Source organism: Schistocerca cancellata, chromosome 10, assembly GCF_023864275.1.
Source record: "Schistocerca cancellata isolate TAMUIC-IGC-003103 chromosome 10, iqSchCanc2.1, whole genome shotgun sequence".
NCBI classification, from domain to species: domain Eukaryota; kingdom Metazoa; phylum Arthropoda; class Insecta; order Orthoptera; family Acrididae; genus Schistocerca; species Schistocerca cancellata.
Window position 1 is genome coordinate 56,613,147 of NC_064635.1, and position 23,971 is coordinate 56,637,117.

Here is a 23,971-nt window from a genome sequence, read left to right on the forward strand (position 1 = left end):
TGTTTTCTATGTACTGTTCCTTAGTCTCGACCCATTCTACAAATTCTTTTCCTATCGTGGAACGTACGTTTGCTGCAGCATCATTCACCCTCTTGTTAATTTCGGATAGCCCCTGGGTCAGGTCATTGACCAGGCCTTGCAGAGTGATGACATTGTCTGCAAGCTTCTTTACTTTAGCTCCGACCTCAACGGACTTCTTTGAAACTTCCGTTGTAACTGCCTGGCAACTTTCGATTTGTACCTTAATGTCTTTGTGCACGTTACCTACTGTGCTCTCACATGCATCTACCTTCTGCAGAATACCTTCTATCCTTTCATTAACTTTAGTACTTAATTCCGCGATATATTCCACTGTGACTGTCCTTATTCTTGCCTCTAAGTTGGCATCAATATTATCTAACCTATTTTTCATTGTACCAATCATGGTATTCAGGTCAAACCATTTTCGCTCTGTCTCCCGTTCCTTTTCCCTTTCTTTTTGCTCCCTTTCTTGTCTATATCGTTGTTTTTGTAATTTATAAGCTTCCCATTCCCGTTTCTCCTGTTCTCTTTCTTGAAAAAAAAAATTCTCATCATTTCAACCATCGAATTTTCTCCCGCTTGCTGTGACGATGATTGCTGTGACGATACGTCACGCACACCATCATCGTCTGCCGTTCTCTCCATTCGCGAATCGGGTCTGCCTGTTCCCGTTCGCGAACGTAGTGGGTATGACTTGACGACAGTGTCATCAACGTCATCCACACTGTTTGTCGGCTTGCCTCTGTCATCTGACATGTTTATTTTCAAGTTTGTGACGTAACTGCTCAAAGAATACTTTCGCAGCACGCCGATCGTCAACTCTCAGATGCGCACGCTGCGACGCTTCCTGATAGTTAAACATCACACCGCGGTAGCTGACAATTTCAGAGCTATACCGGGTAGAAGATAAGATGGCACCTAACTTTGAAAATAAGTCACAATCACCTACTAGACACTTAATCCTGCTATTATGGCATCCATCTTGTGTTCTTAACCGTAGCAACAATGAATATGCTAATAATGCTAACAAATAAACTTTGCATGAAGAGATGATCAGAAATGAATTCTAACAACGTAAATAAGCTACTCTGCAAGGAAATAACAACGATAGGATAAAATGAAGCAGTAAGGAAAGAAATTCCGGAAATCAGTTTTTTTTATACAAGACGCGAGATTTTATGCGTAATGAAAACCGTACTTACATCAGTCGTTTCGCGCACTGCTGTTATTTTTCGAAATTTTTTAAAATACTTCCTCGGTTTCATTCAGTACTTCCTTTACGGCTTCCCGATGTCCACCGGATGATGTCATGAAACAATAACAGAACAGATTAAAATTTTTTTATCAAGTCCCTGTTCGGGCGCCACATCTAGTATGATTAAAAAAATTTATTAGGTTAAATATATATTTCAATTCTTTCAATTTAAATCTGTATTTCATACTAGAATGTCGTGTTCCCAGTTTGGCACAGCTTTGCCACAGGAGACACGAAAGCGGTCGAAGACGTCCGTCATCTGGTCGGCTCCTGATCGTTGTCAGAAGGAGGCTAGTTTTTGATTACGCAAATACTTCTGAAGATCTACAAAAGTTTTTTACTGTCATCTTTTATTTAGATCGAAACGGAACGACGGTTCAGCTTTTGTTAAAATGTTTCTTTGACTGCGCAATCGATGTATTAGCGTCCGCGCTAGATGCACATCTTTACAGTTACGTAAATTATATAAAACAAACCTCTTTCAAAGAATAGGTCTCACCTCATAAGTTGATAATTTAATATGCAGATAGGTGAATGCCTTTCCAAGGGTACTCACTGCTTTCATACGACGGAAATCCCAATAATATTACAGTGTCCCGGCCTGAAACCTATTTTTAAGTGTCACCAGTAGGTACGATTTCCGTGCCTAATACAGCTGATGTCAAAAGTATTCGCATTACGACAAAATTTTGTAATATTACTACAGTTGCAGATTGTCACCAAAGTCTGTTCCTCCAGACTTGCATGCATGTCTGAAGGAACAGACTTTGGTGACAATAAAAATGTATTTGTAATGAGCAGCCAAATGAAAACCAAGTGCCTGCCACAACGTGACCACGAAATGGTTCCATTCAAAAGTAATCACCACACCTGTTAAAACATTTATTCCCAGTTTGGCACAGCTTTGCCACAGGAGACACGAAAGCGGTCGAAGACGTCCGTCATCTGGTCGGCTCCTGATCGTTGTCAGAAGGAGGCTAGTTTTTGATTACGCAAATACTTCTGAAGATCTACAAAAGTTTTTTACTGTCATCTTTTATTTAGATCGAAACGGAACGACGGTTCAGCTTTTGTTAAAATGTTTCTTTGACTGCGCAATCGATGTATTAGCGTCCGCGCTAGATGCACATCTTTACAGTTACGTAAATTATATAAAACAAACCTCTTTCAAAGAATAGGTCTCACCTCATAAGTTGATAATTTAATATGCAGATAGGTGAATGCCTTTCCAAGGGTACTCACTGCTTTCATACGACGGAAATCCCAATAATATTACAGTGTCCCGGCCTGAAACCTATTTTTAAGTGTCACCAGTAGGTACGATTTCCGTGCCTAATACAGCTGATGTCAAAAGTATTCGCATTACGACAAAATTTTGTAATATTACTACAGTTGCAGATTGTCACCAAAGTCTGTTCCTCCAGACTTGCATGCATGTCTGAAGGAACAGACTTTGGTGACAATAAAAATGTATTTGTAATGAGCAGCCAAATGAAAACCAAGTGCCTGCCACAACGGGACCACGAAATGGTTCCATTCAAAAGTAATCACCACACCTGTTAAAACATTTATCCCACTGGGGGAAGAGAAGATCAGTTCGTGTTTCATAGAATACGGTCACCCACTGACAGATCCACCACTGCAGCCACTCTCGCAGTTCCTTGTCGAGCTGGAACTGATGTCCACGTATGCGTTTCTTCAAGTCACCAAAGGTTTGGAAATAATATGGTGAAAGACCCAGGCTGTTCAGGGTACATTGCAGTGTTTCCCAACCAAATCGCTGAAACATAGCCTTCATCCAATTGGCAGTGTGGAAATGGGCAATATCGTGCAACAGCTTGATTCTGTCTGACACTGTTCCTGGGCGTTTTGATTTTATGGTCCTTTGCAGTTTCTGCAAAATGTGTTCATACAGGGTGTTTCAAAAATGACCGGTATATTTGAAACGGCAATAAAAACTAAACGAGCAGCGATAGAAATACACCGTTTGTTGCAATATGCTTGGGACAACAGTAGATTTTCAGGCGGACAAACTTTCGAAATTACAGTAGTTACAATTTTCAACAACAGATGGCGCTGCAAGTGATGTGAAAGATCTAGAAGACAACGCAGTCTGTGGGTGCGCCATTCTGTATGTCGTCTTTCTGCTGTAAGCGTGTGCTGTTCACAACGTGCAAGTGTTCTGTAGACAACATGGTTTATTCCTTAGAACAGAGGATTTTTCTAGTGTTGGAATTCCACCGCCTAGAACACAGTGTTGTTGCAACAAGACGAAGTTTTCAACGGAGGTTTAATGTAACCAAAGGACCGAAAAGCGATACAATAAAGGATCTGTTTGAAAAATTTCAACGGACTGGGAATGTGACGGATGAACGTGCTGGAAAGGTAGGGCTACCGCGTACGGCAACCACAGAGGGCAACGCGCTGCTAGTGCAGCAGGTGATCCGACAGCGGCCTCGGGTTTCCGTTCGCCGTGTTGCAACTGCGGTCCAAATGACGCCAACGTCCACGTATCGTCTCGTGCGCCAGAGTTTACACCTCTATCCGTACAAAATTCAAACGCGGCAACCCCTCAGCGCCGCTACCATTGCTGCACGAGAGACATTCGCTAACGATATAGTGCACAGGAGTGATGACGGCGATATGCATGTGGGCAGCATTTGGTTTACTGACGAAGCTTATTTTTACCTGGACGGCTTCGTCAATAAACAGAACTGGCGCATATGGGGATCCGAAAAGCCCCATGTTGCAGTCCCATCGTCCCTGCATCCTCAAAAAGTATTGGTCTGGGCCGCCATTTCTTCCAAAGGAATCATTGGCCCATTTTTCAGATCCGAAACGATTACTGCATCTGGACATTCTTCGTGAATTTGTGGCGGTACAAACTGCCTTAGACGACACTGCGAACACCTCGTGGTTTATGCAAGATGGTGCCCGGCCACATCGCACGGCCGACGTCTTTAATTTCCTGAATGAATATTTCGATGATCGTGTGATTGCTTTGGGCTATCCGAAACATACAGGAGGCGGCGTGGATTGGCCTCTCTATTCGCCAGACATGAACCCCTGTGACTTCTTTCTGTGGGGACACTTGAAAGACCAGGTGTACCGCCAGAATCCAGAAACAATTGAACAGCTGAAGCAGTACATCTCATCTGCATGTGAAGCCATTCCGCCAGACACGTTGGCAAAGGTTTCGGGTAATTTCATTCAGAGACTACGCCATATTATTGCTACGCATGGTGGATATGTGGAAAATATCGTACTATAGAGTTTCCCAGACCGCAGCGCCATCTGTTGTTGAAAATTGTAACTACTGTAATTTCGAAAGTTTGTCTGCCTCAAAATGTACTGTTGTCCCAAGCATATTGCAACAAACGGTGTATTTCTATCGGTGCTCGTTTAGTTTTTATTGCCGTTTCAAATATACCGGTCATTTTTGAAACACCCTGTAGCTCTGCTTGTTGGTTGTGGTTCCACGTTCGAGGTACTCACTGAGCAGAGGACCCCTGCAGTCGAAGAAGGCTGGATCGTGACCTTATTGGAATCTGCACGAACAGCTTCGGATGACTTTGGTGGGGAGATGTCGAATGTTGTCACTGTTAGTTTTGCTGTTTTCCCTCAGGCTCAAAATGGTTATACCACGTAAGGTCAAGATCGTCTTCTTCTTCAACTGTAGGGGCCTTCTGCTCTAGAGTTCCTCGCGTGTGGAACAATGATCAGTATGGAACACTATGAAGATACTGTGCAGAAACTGTGATGGGCCATAAAGTGAAAACGCCTAGGTATGATGTCGGCTGGAAACATTCTGTTACACGATAATGCCCAACCCTACAATGCATCGGATGAAGGCTGCTACACTTCATCGATTTGGGTGGAAAATGTTGCAGTATCCTCCATATGGCCCAGATCTTTCACTGTGTGGTTTTCACGTCTGTAGTGAACTGAAGAAAGATGTGTGGATGTCAGTTCCACTTGGAGGAAGAGTGGATGCGGTTGTGGATCTGTTAAAGGCTGATCGTGTTCTACCAAACGGGAATGGATTGTTTCATCTCCCAGTGGGATAAACGTCTTAACGTGTATGGTGATTACTTTTGAATGGGATCTTCCATGGAACTGTTCTGGTGAGTGTTCAGTTTTCATTAGACTGCCCTTCATCTTTATGATGGATCACCTTGAGCAGCAGGTTGATGAACTATCTGGGTTTTCCGACATGTGTAAAGAAAATGACTATGTCCTGTCGTGAGGGAAGGTATGGATTTGATGTGGAAAACTGCAATAGCCGTAAGGGGAATGAAAGATTTTCAGACTGCTTATGAGGGAACAATACAGGAACCCTCTCGTATATAGTTTGCTGGATATGTCTTCCTCCAGTACAGACGACAAAATTTTGTGCAGATCTGTGTGAAGGATTTCGGGCATTGGCCTCGAGCCCCAATGGAGCGATATGGTATATGTAATATGCTCAATGACAACACACAGACGGTAATTGGTTTTCGATATATCAGGAGAGAGAGATGCGGTTAAGTCTTGTCGGAGGTACTATTACAAGCAGTACTATAAATGGAGCAGATAGTTCTCTCAAATCTACTACGATTTTGTTCCTAAAACTTATGGCAATCGGCTGTCTCTATTCTCGTGGACTGTTTTTTATTTACTGTCACGATTGTGTTTAAAAAGTAGGTGTTTTTTTATACTTCACAACCTCTACTTATAAGGTAGACATCCCTTGAATTACAGTTCGTAGTGGAATCTAGAAATGATAGTGGATTTTTTTCTGACGTGTGAGCATATTGTGTAAGTTAGGTTGTGATGATCAAATTGCTTACAAAACCAGAACGCAACAATCTGCTGCTTTATAACAGAAAGTTTACAGACATGTCGGAAGAGGTTAGTTACGCATCAAAAAATGGTTCAAATGGTTCTGAGCACTATGCGACTTAACTTCTGAGGTCATCAGTCGCCTAGAACTTAGAACTAATTAAACCTAACTAACCTAAGGACATCACACACATCCATGCCCGAGGCAGGATTCGAACCTGCGACCGTAGCGGTCGCTCGGCTCCAGACTGCAGCGCCCAGAACCGTACGGCCACTCCGGCCGGCAGTTACGCATCAAAAATGTCCCATGTAAGCATGCAGATGGTAACTGGTTTCGATGTAAAGGAAGAGACTTATAGGAGTTGTTACAATACAGACTCTCACGATTTGTTTCTTATACGCCTGTATGATATAGCATCGCAGTGGTAAAGCGAGACCTGCCATAGTGTACAAAACAGCTACGTGCTCTTGAATTATAGCTTGTTGTTGTCGAACATAAAATGATTTTAATTTTTTTTCGACATATCATCTGATGGTGTGAAGGATTGTATTCTCCGACGTTATTTCACGTGTCTGAAATGTTTGAGATACACACGAGATCACCTGTGTTCAAATGTTTAAATGTGTGTGAAATCTTATGGGACTTAACTGCTAAGGTCATCGGTCCCTAAGCTTACACACTACTTAATCTAAATTATCCTAATGACAAGCGCACACACACACCCATGCCCGAGGGAGGACTCGAACCTCCGCCGGGACCAGCCGCACAGTCCATGACTGCAGCGCCTCAGACCGCTCGGCTAATGCCGCGCGGGGATCATCTGTGATCGGCGCAGTGCACTTCTCTCGAAGTCTCAAAATAATGAGCTGCAAATTGTATCCTGCAGGTAAAAACTACACTGATTTCGCTCATAAAACTAAAAGAAAATGGACTGTGCCTATTTTCGTGGAAACAGGACATTTATTATCATTGCGATTGTATTTTCCTTTTTTAATACACTACTGGCCACTAAAATTGCTACACCAAGAAGAAATGCAGACGATAAACGGGTATTCATTGGACAAATATATTATACTAGAACTGACATGTGATTACATTTTCACGCAATTTGGGTGCATAGATCCTGAGAAATCAGTACCCAGAACAACCACCTCTGGCCGTAATAACGGCCTTGATACGCCTGGGCATTGAGTCAAACACAGCTTGGATGGCGTGTACAGGAACAGCTGCCCATGTAGCTTGAACGCGATACCGCAGTTCATCAAGAGTAGTGACTGGCGTATTGTGACGAGCCATTGACCAGACGTTTTCAGTTGGTGAGAGATCTGGAGAATGTGGTGGCCAGGGCAGCAGTCGAACATTTTCCGTATCCAGAAAGGCCCGTACAGGACCTGCAACGTTCGGTCGTGCGTTATCCTGCTGAAATGTAGTGTTTCTCGGGGATCGAATGAAGGGTAGAGCCACGGGTCGTAATACATCAGAAATGTAACGTCCACTGTTCAAAGTGCCGTCAATGCGAACAAGAGGTGACCGAGACGTGTAACCGATGGCACCCCATACCATTACGCCCGGTGATGCGCCGGTATAAAAACGACAAATACACGCTTCCCATGTGCGTTCACCGCGATGTCGCCAAACACGGATGCGACCATCGTGATGCTATAAACAGAACCTGGATTCATCCGAAAAAACGAAGTTTTGCCATTCGCGCACCCAGGTTCGTCGTTGAGTACTCCATCGCAGGCGCTCCTGTCTGTGATGCAGTGTCAAGGGTAACCGCAGCCATGGTCTCCGAACTGACAGTCCATGTTGCTGCAAAAGTCGTCGAACTGTTCGTGCAGATGGTTGTCTTACAAACGTCCCCATCTGTCGACTCAGGGATCGAGACGTGGCTGCACGATCCGTTACGGCCATGCGGGTAAGATGCCTGTCATCTCGACTGCTAGCGATACGAGGCCGTTGGGATCAAGCACGGCGTTCCGTATTATCCTCCTGAACCCACCGATTCTATATTCTGCTAACAGTCTTTGGATGTCGACCAACGCGAGTAGGAACGTCGCGATACGATAAACCGCAATCGCGATAGGCTACAATCTGACCTTTATCAAAGTCGGAAACTTGATGATAAGCATTTCTCCTCCTTACACGAGGCATCACAACAACGTTTCACCAGGCAACGCCGGTCAACTGCTGTTTGTGTACGAGAAGTCAGTTGGAAACTTTCCTCACGTCAGCACATTGTAGGTGTCGCCAGCGGCGCCAACCTTGTGTGAATTCTCTGAAAAGCTAATCATTTGCATATCACAGCATCTTCTTCCTGTCGGTTAAATTTCGCGTCTGTAGCACGTCTGAAGGTGGCAGGGGTAAAATACAGGGAGTGAAAGGCTATTTACAATTTGTACAGAAACCAGATGGCAGTTATAAGAGTCGAGGGGCATGAAAGGGAAGCAGTGGTTGGAAAGGGAGTGAGACAGGGTTGTAGCCTCTCCCCGATGTTATTCAATCTGTATATTGAGCAAGCAGTAAAGGAAACAAAAGAAAAATTCGGAGTAGGTATTAAAATCCATGGAGAAGAAATAAAGACTTTTAGGTTTGCCGATGTCATTGTAATTTTGTCAGAGACATCAAAAGACTTGGAAGAGCAGTTGAACGGAATGGACAGTGTCTTGAAATGAGGGTATAAGATGAACATCAACAAAAGCAAAACGAGGATAATGGAATGTAGTCGAATTAAATCGGGTGATGCTGAGGGAATTAGATTGTGAAATGAGACACTTAAAGTAGTAAAGGTGTTTTGCTATTTGGGGAGCAAAATAACTGATGATGGTCGAAGTAGAGAGGGTATAAAATGTAGACTGGCAATGGCAAAGAAAGCGTTTCTGAAGAAGAGAAATTTGTTAACATCGAGTATAGATTTAAGTGTCAGTAAGTCGTTTCTGAAAGTATTTGTATGGAGTGTAGCCATGTATGGAAGAGAATAGAAGCCTTCGAAATGTGGTGCTACAGAAGAATGCTGAAAATTACATGGGTGGATCATATAACTAATGAGGAGGCATTGAATAGAATTGGGGAGAAGAGGAGTTTGTGGCACAACTTGACAAAAAGAAGGGACCGGTTGGTAGGACATGTACTGAGGCATCAAGGGATCATAAATTTAGCATTGGAGGGCATCGTGGAGGGTAAACATCGTAGAGGGAGACCAAGAGATGAATACACTAAGCAGATTTAGAAGGATCTAGGTTGCAGTAAGTACTGGGAGATGAAGAAGCTTGGACAGGATAGAGTAGTATGGAGAGCTGCATCAAACCAGTCTACAGACTGAAGACCACAACAACAGCACGTCATCTTCGTGGTGTCGCAATTTTAATGGCCAGTAGTGTACGTTTGGCGACGTCGCCTACTGAAGCTTCATGAAACTATAGGGGCTTATAAAGGCACATTTGCATGCCGAGCGTGAGTTTCCTCGGAAACGCGAAATATTAATTAAATAAATAATCAGTGACAAATAAATAAAGCCTATGGCACACAGCTGCAGCGCTGTGTCGCTGATAAAACAAAAGCACAATTACGTTACTCTTATGTTTGATTAAGAAAAGGGGAGAGCTCTGGTAGAAGTGGTGCGAGAAGCACGTATTTTATTCTATTGTCTGGCACACCGCCATATTTCATGTTATAGAAGAATACTGCGAGTTGCAACCAGACTAGGCACTCGATTCTGTAAAGAATTTATATTTATAAAAGTAAGTAGGATTATGAACTGTAGGTTTATTCATTGAATATATCTGATTTAACTAACTGTGTAACTTTTTTATGTTTAGTAGACAATCACCTCTGTACGACGTTTTGGCATGGCTGGCAAATTATTGTAATATTGAGATTTAGATTACGAGTCCGCACCTACCGCAGCAGTCTTTGGAAACGATTTATTTACGAAGTCCGATTATTTCAGTTTTATTTGACGGTCAACTACGAGTAACATTGCCTTTACGAGAAAGCCATTGTCAAGCGTCTGATACCGAATAATTAAACGTCCACGTTCCAGATAAGCAAATATTAATTACAATTACAATCACAATCACCATCATACAGATAGAAAATTAATATTTAAATAATATTTTTATTTTATTTATTTTATAGGCTGAAGCGGAAATATTCCACGATGTCCCACAATAAATTTCGCTTTTTTTTCGAACCGAAATTGGCAGAGAGGTAAAAAATGTGTTACGTTACTTATTGAATGGCCCTCGTATGATGAGAAGAGTAATGGGCCCAGTACTGATCCTTGTGGTAGTAAATCCCCGCACTGCGACCCGGTGTGGGTGTGGATGCAGTGACGACACGGACCAGCGAGATGCAGATTGTGCGGCGGCGGATCCGTGATGTGTGCGCTTCCGTCCGTTTATCTGCGGGGCAGGAAGCTGGAAGGCGTCGTCTGCCGGCGCTCGCTGCCTGCCCGCGAGTCCTGCGCGATGGCGGCCGCCGCCTGGACGCTGCTGGCGCTGCCGCTGCTGCTGCTGGCGGCCGCGCACGCCCCCGCGCCGGCGGACGCCGCCGGCGGAGTCTGCTCGAAGCCCGTCACGTGAGTGCCGCTGCTCGAGCCGCGCCCTGCGCGTGCGTCGCTCTCGGTGGCCCGACATTTGCCACGATTTCGCCTGCTCCGAAGGGTTGGCTCCCTTGTCTCCCCCTCCTCCTCCTCCTCCTCCCCATCGCTTACTGAGCCTTTCCGCTGGTTTACTTAACATAGGACCAGAATCTCTCTTGATTGTCCACCACATGCCTAGAGACAGTTTCGTTGTTGTTGTTGTTGTTGTTGTTGTTGTGGTCTTCAGTCGTGAGACTGGTTTGATGCAGCTCTCCATGCTACTCTATCCTGTGAAAGCTTCTTCATCTCCCAGTACCTGCTGCAGCCTACATCCTTCTGAATCTGCTTAGTGTATTCATCTCTTGGTCTCCCTCTACGATTTTTACCCTCCACGCTGACCCAATACTAAATTGGTGATCCCTTGATGCCTCAGAACATATCCTACCAACCGATCCCTTCTTCTACTCAAGTTGTGCCACAAACTTCTCTTCTCCCCAATCCTATTCAGTACCTCCTCATTAGTTATATAATCTACCCATCTAATCTTCAGCATTCTTCTGTAGCACCACATTTCGAAAGCTTCTATTCTCTTCTTGTCCAAACTGGTTATCGTCCATGTTTCACTTCCATACAAATATTTTCAGAAACGACTTCCTGACAGATCTATACTCGATGTTAACAAATTTCTCTTCTTCAGAAACGCTTTCCTTGCCATTGCCAGTCTACATTTTATATCCTCTCTACTTGGACCATCATCAGTTATTTTGCTCCTCAAATAGCAAAACTCCTTTACTACTTTAAGTGGATCATTTCCTAATCTAATTCCCTCAGCATCACCCGACTTAATTCGACTACATTCCATTATCCTCGTTTTGCTTTTGTTGATGTTCATCTTATACCCTCATTTCAAGACACTGTCCATTCCGTCCAACTGCTCTTGCAAGTCCTTTGCTGTCTCTGACAGAATTACAATGTCATCGGCAAACCTCAAAGTTTTTATTTCTTCTCCATGGATTTCAATACGTACTCCGAACTTTTCTTTCGTTTCCTTTACTGCTTGCTCAATATACAGATTGAATAACATCGGGGAGAGGCTACAACCCTGTCTCACTCCCTTCCCAACCACTGCTTCCCTTTCGTGCCCTTCGACTCTTATAACTGCCATCTGGTTTCTGTACAAATTGTAAATAGCCTTTCGCTCCCTGTATTTTACCCCTGCCACCTTCAGAATTTGAAAGAGAGTATTCCAGTCAACATTGTCAAAAGCTTTCTCTAAGTCTTTGTGTTGTCGAGGAAAGTATTAAATGCATCTCGCATTGAAATCCGCACCAAATTTCGAGCCTCAGTAGAACTTCGCCAATCTTGGAGATTTTGCGTTCGTTTAAATCATATGGTCTTCAGTTACATAGTTTGGAAGGATTGGAGACTGTCTCTTAGAAACACGTCAACCGAATTTTTAGTTGCTTTTATATATAGATACATTTCGCGTTTAGTTTTGGTGAATTTCTTTGATACGGAATTGAGCCTCGCTACGACTGTGTGTTCAAATGGTTCAAATGGCTCTGAGCACTATGGGACTTAAGTTGTAAGGTCATCAGTCCCCTAGAACTTAGAACTACTTAAACCTAACTAACATAAGGACATCACACACATCCATGCCCGAGGCAGGATTCGAACTTGCGACCGTACCTGTCGCGTGATTTCAGACTGTAGCGCCCAGAACCGCTCGGCCAACCCGGCCGGCACTGTGTGTTCACTCATCCCTGTATCCGTCGTGATTCTCAGGATTATCTGTGGCTAAGAAGTCAAGTGTGTTTTCGTAACCGTTTACAATTTGAGTGACCTCGTGAACTAATGCTTCAAAATAATTAAAAAAAAAGGATTTAGAACAATTACGGAAGTTGTTTTCTATCTACAATAGGGTATTTTTGCCAACATACGGAAGGTAGATTGAAGTCACTGCCAACTATAATTGTATGAATAGGGTACCTATTTGTGATGAGACTCAAGTTTTCTTTGAACTGTTCAGCAACTCTTTCATCTGAGACCGGAGGTAGGTAAAAGGAGCCAGTTATTAATTTATTCCGGCTGTCGAAAATAAACCGCTGCCCATACTGCTTCAATGTCGCTTGTGAGCTGGAACACACATTACATTATTTTTCCTTAAGTTGTGGTTCTTGTTTCTGTTGTAGTGCAGATCATTACAATTACGGCTTTTCCCTCCAAAACCTAGGATGCTTTCTCTGTGACCCTGTAAATACCAGAGCTAAACAATGTATGGTTGAAATGGCTCTGAGCGCTATGCGACTTAACTTCTGAGGTCATCAGTGGCATAGAACTTAGAGCTAATTAAACCTAACTAACCTAAGGACATCACACACATCCATGCCCGAGGCAGGATGCGAACCTGCGACGGTAGCGGTCGGTCGGTTCGAGACTTTAGCGCCTAGAACCGCACGGCCACTCCGGCCGGCTAAACAATGTAGAACAACAACGTACGTTACAAGCATAGCATTCTGTATTACTTCATTTCCTTACTTCTAACATTTTAAAATTGTTCTTCGACTTTTGATGACCTGTCAATCATAGATATTCTTATTTCTATTTAGTGAACGTATTTTCAGTCATGTTTTCAACATTTTCCCGTTACACTTTATTAACTAATGTTTCGCCGCAAGGCATATCGCATTTTAGAGAGTAAATTAATATGGAATATGTCGCTCTTCTTTTCAAACATTCACATACTCATTTTTTGCAGAAACAGACATAATGTCTTATGGGATAACAGCAATCAGTGATTTTATAATGTTACTTTTATAACGTTTCGGAACCGAAACCGGTCATATGAATAAAAAAATTTGCAATCAAGACGGATTATAAGTAACATACCCATTTCGTCTTTCCTTGTTGTCTTTTGGGCGTGCAGTTGCCGTACTTAAAGTATACACAAATGCAGTGATCAAAAAGAAATGATTAGCGTACATTCGCATTCTGTTTACACCGTTCCTTTCTTGTTGCTCCCATGGGTATGGACTGTTTCTAACGCAATCAGTAAGCGTGAAAGGAAGCTACCGTGCAGAGAGAGGAATCTATATTTATACTTGGCACAACTAATTACATACTGACATAATCGTCGGTATTGATTTCGTTTCCCAAAAGTTATAAATATTTCGATTTCGGAAAAGAAGCTCTGCATTTGGACAAGATGTCGAAGAAGAAGGTCTCTTACGTACTGGTTGTATCGAGTAAGATGTGGAGACGGCGGTTTGAAAGCGGACAGAAGTAGTACGAGGAAGGGCGTCCCTTACCTGAGGGATCGCTACCTGGCGAAGGGGCAAGTGTGGCAAATGTCCGGCGTGGCAAATGCCCGGCATTCATCGCTCCCCGTCGCTGTCTTCGCTGCCTGCTGTCTCTGCCGCGTTCTGGCCTCCTCTGCAATTGCGCCCTCGTGTTGCTACGCGCACGCACACACTCAGCAAAGCACTGTCAAACATAATAGGACGGTAATCCCAGAAGTAAGATCTCCTATTACTTTATAAGTACATAGACCTGTTTATTTCTACAATGGTTTACAACAGTTTACAGCTTGAACATTTAGCTGTTTTTCGACACAATCACCATTTCTGTCGAAGCATTTTTGTAGACGCTGTGGCAGTTTTTGTATGCCCATGTGATACATTGTTTTCGGAACCCATGTTCATTCCTACAGAGGACATTTTTGGTCTCTAGAAGTGTCATAATACGCGAGCGTAAAACACGTTCCAAAATTCAACAACACATCGGCGTCAGAAATAAGAAACGTGAAATTTATTCGCAGTTGCGAATATGGACATGTATCAGCTGTTTAAGGGAATGACGACAGTGAAAATCTGTCCCGGACCGAACTCGTACGCGGATTACCAGCTTACTGCGAGCAGTCGCTTTGCCATTTGGCTACCCCAGTTCGACTTATTGCCAGACCCAAAGATCCATGTGTCGTGAACCATGTGTCCACGAGGTTAATCCTAAAAGTAAGGTCTGCTATTTTTTTTATAAGTACAGAACTCTGTTTGTGTGGCAGTTGGTCACACTGTTATGAAGAGTGCTTCACGCGCTGTGTGTAAACATCCGCACGCCGCGCTGAGGCGCTCAGTCTTGGCTTGGCAGCCGTTGACAGTGGAGCTCCCGTTGGATGTTACCGCCAAGTGCGAATTGCGTACAGTTATTCGGTTTTTGAACGCAAAGGGCACTGCGCCGATTGAAATCCATCGTCAATTGACGGAAGTGTATGGTGTAGAGAGTTTGCAGCTGGTCGGACGGAAATTCACGACAAACAAAGGAGCGGGAGACCTTCAGTTTCTGTGGAATCAGCGTTGAAGGTTGAGCAGAGCGTGTGTGAAGATCGGCGGATCACCCTGGATGATCTCTGCGCGTTGGTTCCTGAGGTTTCCGGAAGCACCGCTCACAGAATTTTAACGGAAACATTGAACTACCGGAAGGTGTGCGCAAGATGGGTGCCACGCATGCTGACTTAGGACCACATGCGGCAACGAGTTGCTGCTTCCCGCGCATTTCTTCACCGCCTTGCAGCCGAACAGGACAACATTCTGGACTCAATTGTCACGGGTGACGAAACCTGGGCATACCACTTTACACCTGAGACCAAGCAACAATCACTCCAGTGGCGGCATCCTTCTTCGCCAAAGCCGCGGAAATTCAGACAAACACAGTCTGCCGGTAAAGTCACGACAACCGTTTTTTGGGATCGGAAAGGGGTATTGTTGGTCGACTTTATGGCCACTGGGACCACAGTTAACGCTGACAGGTACTGTGAGACTGAAAAAACTCAAACGGGCAATTCAGAACCAGAGAAGAGGAATGTTGAGCAAGGGCGTACACATTCTCCATGACGACGCTCGCCCACACATCGCTCAGCAAACCGTTGCTCTCTTGCAACAGTTTCAGTGGAAGATAATCACCCACCCACCCTATAGTCCTGACTTGGTGCCCAGTGACTATCATTTTCCCTAGGTTAAAAGAACATTTGGTCGGAAATCGATTCAGCTCCGACGACGGGATGAAAGAAGAGGTGCATAACTTTCTGAATAGTATGGTGGCTGGTATGACATGGGCATACAAAAACTGCCACAGCGTCTACAAAAATGTATCGACAGAAATGGTGATTATGTCGAAAAATAGCTAAATGTTCAAGTTGTAAAGTGATGTAAACCACTGTAGAAATAAACAGATCTATGTACTGATAAAAAAATAGGCGACCCTACTTTTGGGATTACCCTCGTATACTGAAGAGCAAAAGAAACTGGTACACCAGCCTAATATCGTACAGGACCCGCGCGAGCACGCAGAACTGCCGTAACAAGACGTGGCATGGACTCGACTAATGTCTGAAGTAGTGCTGGAGGGAACTGATACCACGAATCCTGCAGGCTGTCCATAAATCCTTAAGAGTACGAGGGGGTGGAGATCTCTACTGAACAGGACGTTGCAAGACATCCCAGATATGCTGAATAATGTTGATGTCTGGGGAGTTTGGTGGCCAGCAAAAGTGTGTAAACTGCTCCTGGAGCCACTCTATAGCAATTCTGGACGTGTGGGGTGTCGCATTGTCCTGCTGAAATTACCAAAGTCTGTCGGAATGCACACTGGACATGAATGGATACAGGTGATCAGACGGGATGCTTACGTACGTGTCACCTTCAAAGTCGTATACACACACATCAGGGGTCCCATATCATTCCAACTCCACACGCCCCATACCATTACAGAGCCTCCACCAGGTTGAACAGTCCTCTGCTGATATGCAGGGCCCATGGATTCACGAGGTTGTCTCCATATCCATACACATCAACCCACTCGATACAATTTGAAACGAGACTCGTCCGACCAGCAATATGTTTCAGATCAACAGTCGGTGTTGATCAACAGTCGGCCCGGTGTTGAAAGGCCCAGGCTAGGCGTAAAGCTTTGCGTGGTGCAGTCATCAAGGATACACGAGTGGGCCTCCGGCTCCGAAAGCTCATATCGATGATGTTTCGTTGAATGGTTCGCACGCTGACACTTGTTGACGGCCCAGCATTCAAATCTGCAGTAATTTGCGGAAGGGTTGCACTTCCGTCACGTTGAACTATTCTCTTCACGCGTCGCTTATCCCGTTCTTGCAGCTTCTTTTTCCGGCCGCAGTGATGTCGCAGGTTTGATGTTTACCGGATTCGTGATATTCGCCGTACACTAGTGAAATGGTTTACAAGATCCTGGCTCAGACCTCTAAATACTGGGACAGCGTTATAAGGGAGGCTATCGAAATTCGCACCAGGTCAGATCTTATCAACCGAGATTGCGGCTACGATCTCAGCGAGGCTTGGGACCCGGCACTGAATGTAATTAAGAAGACTCTCAGCAAGAAGTACGAACTGGCGGCCAGGGCGGACGTAGCAAGCACATCGACCTACGACAGATTCCGACGCCCGCGTCTTCGCGACCGCCGGCGCGCGGGAGCGGACGGCGAAGAGAGCGGCCCGCGGGGGGAGGGGATATAAATATGTAGCCCGCCCTCAGGAGTTCAGTTCGTCAGCGCACCTGACGATGGCGACATGTCTGATCGCCGAAATCAGTCGCTCGGTGCCAGTCGTTCTGTGCAGTGATCGCGTGCGGAGCTGCGGGAGCGCTTACGATACTACACCCAGCCACAGCGACCTGCTTGCGGGTTACGTCTCGAGGGTGCGTAACGCTTTAATACTTAACGCATACCAAGGACGCAAGAGCGACCAACTGCGTTTTTATTAAAACACAGTTTGGCGCTCAGTACCATCTGAGGGCGAAGCAACCTCAGAAAGCACTTAGAGTGCCATTGTCGTGTCTTTTCGCCGCTGCGGAATGTCTTGTGCAGGTGATGCCTTGGGGTCGAAGCGGTCTTCCGCTGTCGACAAAAGGCGCGTCTTGTTGTTGCCGCGGGCCGCGTTTCCGGCCGTTTCGAGCGCTCCAGCTGCCGCAGAACCAGGCTCTGACGACCCCCCCTCCCCCCCCCCCCCACACCCCAAGGTTCAAGGTTAGGGAAAATGTGGGCCAGGACCTGAAAGCCGGCCGCGGAACCGCAGAGAAGGTTTCCGCCACCGCCGATCAGACCTCCGCGTCCATTAGGAAAATAGGGCCAGCAATGCAGCCGGGCCACCTAACGGTGTCAACGATGGCTGTAACTGACCCCTTGGCAGCAGCCCCACTTTCCGCTCCCGACATGGCGAGAAATACACCAAATAACGCAGTTATACATATTACGCCGACAACAAAATACGTCGTCAGTACTTGCGACCCCGCCCCTCCACCCCTCGTCTAAAGGCAAGCAGAAGTCCCGTCTACCGATCGAAATCCTCCCAAAACCCACCGCCTCAACCCAGCCCTCAACCCGAACCAAATTCCTAAAATCCCCCCCGCCACAAATCCACTTCCACAAAACAGCAGCGTGCAAGGAAAGACCGGAAGGATAGGCACTCCATGTCCGAGAGTAAGAAAACGTCCACCACCCCCACCCCAACCACTCCCACACCCTCTGAGGAGCCTGCGCCCCCGACAGCACCTGTTGTCGCCCTGGCAGGGGACTGGGAAACAACGGCACTGGAAGGGAACCGCGTAACCGGGCAGGATTCGGATGGTTTCGTGCTGGCGAGGAAAACCTTTCGCCAGCCGAGGCTTCCGCCGGCCCGGGGAGTGGAACCCACCCCGAACAGACTTCAGGCGGTGGCTGATGAGCCAGGGGCGACACAAAACAACACAACAGAAACACAAACACAGAATCGAGTCACCCACCACCTCCCCCCGATTGTCGCTGAGTTTCCTCAGAACTATGAAGAGCTCTTCGAACTGTTGAAAGCAGAAATCGGGGGAGGCAGTTTCCAGGCAAAACCTGCCGGTGGAGACAAAATAAAAATCACAGTTCATACACTTGAAAACTACACTACAGTCAAGACAATTTTAAATAACAAAAGCATACCCCACTACACGTTCCCCACAACAAAAACACGCAACAAAAACATAGTGATAAGAGACCTCCCAAGACGAGTGTCCCCCCAGGCGGTCAAAACAGACTGTCCAGGGGTACGTCATCAAGGCGGTCCAGCAGATGCGCAACATTAACAGCAAGTGGCCACTATACCAGCTCACACTCCCGGACATCCCCCAAAACAAAAGTGAGATAAAAATGGTCCTGGCTGTGCCTGTCACCACTGAACCGCTGTGCCGTAAAAACAAGACGGTGCATTGCTTCAGGTATGAGGGCCTAAACCATATCGCCGCCTACTGCACCGTGCCAATAAGATGCAGGAAGTGCGCCGAGGCCCACGACACAAGTACATGCACACTACGACACACGGTCCCACAAATAAGGTGCGCGCTGTGTGGCAAAAACCACACAGCGGATTACCGAGGCTGTGACGTCCACAAACGACACACACAGCAGGCAAAGGGCGCAAAGGCCGCCCCCAACACACGCAAACAAAACTCCACGAACCCATCTAGACACACTAGAAAACAAAACATGACAACACACACGGACAAGGCCTGGGTAAAACCGAGGCCGGACACACTGAGGGCAACTTATGCGGAAGTGGTTTCTCCTCTGAGGAGCCATGAAAACGTGGCCCATTCACCACCACACCAGACACTATCACAAGAATAACACCGGGAAACACACAGTAACAACGACCAGGTCCACCATGACAGAGAAAGCTCTAGGGAACCCCACACACACTCCCCCCCCCCCCCTCCCCATGGATCAGTTGTTAGGCGTAATGGTGCAGACCATGAACCTCGTCATGGAAATGATGAAGGAATTCAGGGAAGCCCAGAAGCAGAACACACAGATCCACATTGCCCTTCAGGCAACAGTCCAGCAGCCACTCACCTCTGCAACTTCCTCGATAGTATCAAAACCCCATCATGAATAGACGACCAAATATCCAAGGCCTGACAATGTGCATCTTTAATGCAGACGGCATTGTTAATCAAGAGGTCGAGTTCAGAAAACTCATGAAGGAGTTCTCCATCGACATATGCATGATGGGTGAAACCCACCTAAAACCGGGAATAAAAGAGACAGTCCCCAACTATGTTAGCTTTCGCAAAGACAGGCCAACCCAAGGCTAAGGAGTGGCCATATACATAAAGAGGGATCCCCCACCACCAGGTATTCTTACCACCTACCAACAAAATCGAAGCAGTGGCAGTGGAAGTAACCCTAACAATTGTTGCAAAGTAGAAACTGCCACCTCCACCAAAAGGCGTATTCGTGCTGGGGTGCCACAGGGATCGTTCCTGGGGCCCGTTTTGTACAGTCTGTACACTGCGGACACTCCAACGGCCCCCCTGGTGCACACTGTACAGTATGCAGACGACACAGCCTTCTACACGAGAAATGCGAACAAGGACCTGGTCATCCGTAGGCTACAAAGGGTTTTAGATAACACAGAAACTTGGGCCCTTCGCTGGCGCATCACCATCAACTCTGAAAAGACACAGGCAATGCTGATTACCCTCAGGCTCGGAAGGCGCGAACCTCCTCAACGTCCCCCCTCCATCTTCACCTAAATGGAACCCAACTCCCCTGGCACAGAACCGACAAGTACCTTGGCGTAACCTTGGACTCTCGTCCCACGTGGAAACCCCACGTAGACGAGGTCCACAGGAAGGTCTGCGCCAGAATGTCCATCCTATACCCAATCCTGAACTCAACCAGCTCCCTTCCCTGCCCAGTAGCAGTAAACGTGTACCTGGCCCTGATCCGACCAGTCATGGAATATGCGAGCCCTGTCTGGAGATACGCGGCGAAGCAGCACCTGGACAAACTCCAGAGGCTGCAGAACCGCGCCCTCAGGAGGGTATTGCATTTACCCCTTGGATTCCCCACAGATGATCTGCACGCCGCAGCCGAAATCCCACTCCTGAGAGAGCGTTTCCAAGATCTGGCAAGGGCTTTCTATGAAGGTTCTTCCAGATTAGGAAACGCCATCATCCACTCCCTAGCTCGGTATGACATGTTCCGCGACAAGCACAAGCGCCCTATGACGATCTTCGACGATTAAGTCGAAGAGAAAATCCCAACACCCAATCTCTTAATCCTGTTCCGTCCCATATAACACCAATCAACTCGCCTACCTCAGGCAAGTACCAGACACAGACAGAACAATCATCACATATCACAGACACCAAAAAACTTTAGAAAAATCACACACACATGTTCACAGGGGAGTAAAAGCCGAAAGGCTACAAACTCCCGCTCACACTTCCCCAAAGAGGGGAAAGTAAAAGATGAGAACAGCAGGAGCAGCAGCAGATCGCCGAAATATTGTGCCCGTTGGACACTATCAACCGGCAGTATACCCGTAACTGTTCGAGCAGGTACTGTCTTGACCGCTTTGCCAGCAATCAGTGTGCCATGGCCCCTGGTATGGTCCATGTTTCAAATGGCCAACTTGTAATTCGATTACAGCTAAATCGTTTTGGAACCTAAGAGTGAACACTTCAAAGATTTGAAATAGTTATTAATATTTTTAAAAATAATTGAAGTTTTATGTAGAAGTCTCCCCTTACACAGTCTTACTTTCTTCTGCTGAGCATTTTTGCGTTCCACCTGTGCCTGTTCCCCGGCGGGCTCCCATTTCGCCATCACCTCGGTACGGCCATGCTGTGACGTCAGAACTCGTCACGCAACACCTTGACGCTCGAATTCACGGCAAGCGTGCGGCTCTCAAGGGACGTGAACACCCACGTGGACGAGGAGGTGGTGGCGTCACAGCTCGGAATCCCACGTTCACTCCGCTGCGGAGCGTCAAATAAAGAATCTGGCACGTCAGAGTTTTGCCTCGTCGAGAGGGGCGTGGCCAAAGAGATGCGACATCATTTACTTCACAAGGAGAACACAGCAGCCGCTATATTATACACTCCTGGAAATTGAAATAAGAACACCGTGAATTCATTGTCCCAGGAAGGGGAAACTTTATTGACACATTCCTGGGGTCAGATACATCACATGATCACACTGACAGAACCACAGGCAAATAGACACAGGCAACAGAGCATGCACAATGTCGGCACTAGTACAGCACCTTTCGCAGCAATGCAGGCTGCTATTCGCCCATGGAGACGATCGTAGAGATGCTGGATGTAGTCCTGTGGAACGGCTTGCCATGCCATTTCCACCTGGCGCCTCAGTTGGACCAGCGTTCGTGCTGGACGTGCAGACCGCGTGAGACGACGCTTCATCCAGTCCCAAACATGCTCAATAGGGGACAGATCCGGAGATCTTGCTGGCCAGGGTAGTTGACTTACACCTTCTAGAGCACGTTGGGTGGCACGGGATACATGCGGACGTGCATTGTCCTGTTGGAAAAGCACGTTCCCTTGCCGGTCTAGGAATGGTAGAACGATGGGATCGATGACGGTTTGGATGTACCGTGCACTATTCAGTGTCCCCTCGACGATCACCAGTGGTGTACGGCCAGTGTAGGAGATCGCTCCCCACACCATGATGCCGGGTGTTGGCCCTGTGTGCCTCGGTCGTATGCAGTCCTGATTGTGGCGCTCACCTGCACGGCGCCAAACACGCATACGACCATCATTGGCACCAAGGCAGAAGCGACTCTCGTCGCTGAAGACAACACGTCTCCATTCGTCCCTCCATTCACGCCTGTCGCGACACACCACTGGAGGCGGGCTGCACGATGTTGGGGCGTGAGCGGAAGACGGCCTAACGGTGTGCGGGACCGTAGCCCAGCTTCATGGAGACGGTTGCGAATGGTCCTCGCCGATACCCCAGGAGCAACAGTGTCCCTAATTTGCTGGGAAGTGGCGGTGCGGTCCCCTACGGCACTGCGTAGGATCCTACGGTCTTGGCGTGCATCCGTGCGTCGCTGCGGTCCGGTCCCAGGTCGACGGGCACGTGCACCTTCCGCCGACCACTGGCAACAACATCGATGTACTGTGGAGACCTCACGCCCCACGTGTTGAGCAATTCGGCGGTACGTCCACCCGGCCTCCCGCATGCCCACTATACGCCCTCGCTCAAAGTCCGTCAACTGCACATACGGTTCACGTCCACGCTGTCGCGGCATGCTACCAGTGTTAAAGACTGCGATGGAGCTCCGTATGCCACGGCAAACTGGCTGACACTGACGGCGGCGGTGCACAAATGCTGCGCAGCTAGCGCCATTCGACGGCCAACACCGCGGTTCCTGGTGTGTCCGCTGAGCCGTGTCCGGAGCAAGTATGGTGGGTCTGACACACCGGTGCCAATGTGTTCTTTTTTTCCATTTCCAGGAGTGTATATGAAGATGGTATCTTTTCTTCAGACATGTCCGAAAGAATAGATACCATTTTCATACAGTTAAGGCTAACCGGCCACACGCATTGCCCTAACTTACGGGACTCGGTAAGATTGTCTGTCGCGAGTAATGAGTGTAATGGGCAGGGGACTACGAATGTAGTGTGTGGACATTCAGATAGGTATGTGGGTCTCACGGGGAGCGTGTAAAGGATAAAACCCTGCAGTCGCACTATGCTCAGTGGCTCAGATGGATAGAGCTTCTGTCATGTAAGCAGGAGATCCCGGGTTCGAGTCCCGGTCGGGCACACATTTCCAACTGTCCGCGTTGATGTATATCAATGTCTGTCGACAGCTTAGGGTCTTGATTTAATTATCATTTCACCCTATATTACATGGCGTTCAACATCGTATTTGCTGTGTCTTCTTTCTCACGGAGTACGTGGTATGTATACAGCTGTTTCAAAGCATCAGCAAAATTGAGGGAACTACATATGGGTAAGGTGAAGTCATGCTGCAGTTGATCTTTTTAATGTGGTTACACCGCCAGACACCACACTTGCTAGGTGGTAGCCTTTAAATCGGCCGCGGTCCGCTAGTACAGGGCTATTACAAATGATTGAAGCGATTTCATAAATTCACTGTAGCTCCATTCATTGACATATGGTCACGACACACTACAGATACGTAGAAAAACTCATAAAGTTTTGTTCGGCTGAAGCCGCACTTCAGGTTTCTGCCGCCAGAGCGCTCGAGAGCGCAGTGAGACAAAATGGCGTCAGGAGCCGAGAAACTTGTTTTCAGTGATGAAGCAACATTTTTTCATAATGGTGAAGTGAACAGACACAATGTGCGAATCTGGGCAATTCAGCAAAAGTTAACGTGTTTTGTGCAATCTCACGGTTTAAAGTTTACGGCCCCATTTTCTTCTGCGAAAGAACGTTACAGGACACGTGTATCTGGACATGCTGGAAAATTGGCTCA

General features: G+C 46.8%; 1 protein-coding gene across 1 annotated transcript in view; it reads left to right on the plus strand.

The window, feature by feature from the left end:
- Positions 1 to 10,477: 10,477 nt before the first annotated feature.
- Positions 10,478 to 23,971, plus strand: part of LOC126106105 (fibrillin-2) — a 142,822-nt gene continuing 129,328 nt past the window's right edge. The window contains exon 1 of the mRNA XM_049912352.1: positions 10,478 to 10,677. Within this exon, the coding sequence (XP_049768309.1) occupies positions 10,478 to 10,677 (200 nt within the window). The remainder of the gene's footprint in view (positions 10,678 to 23,971) is intronic.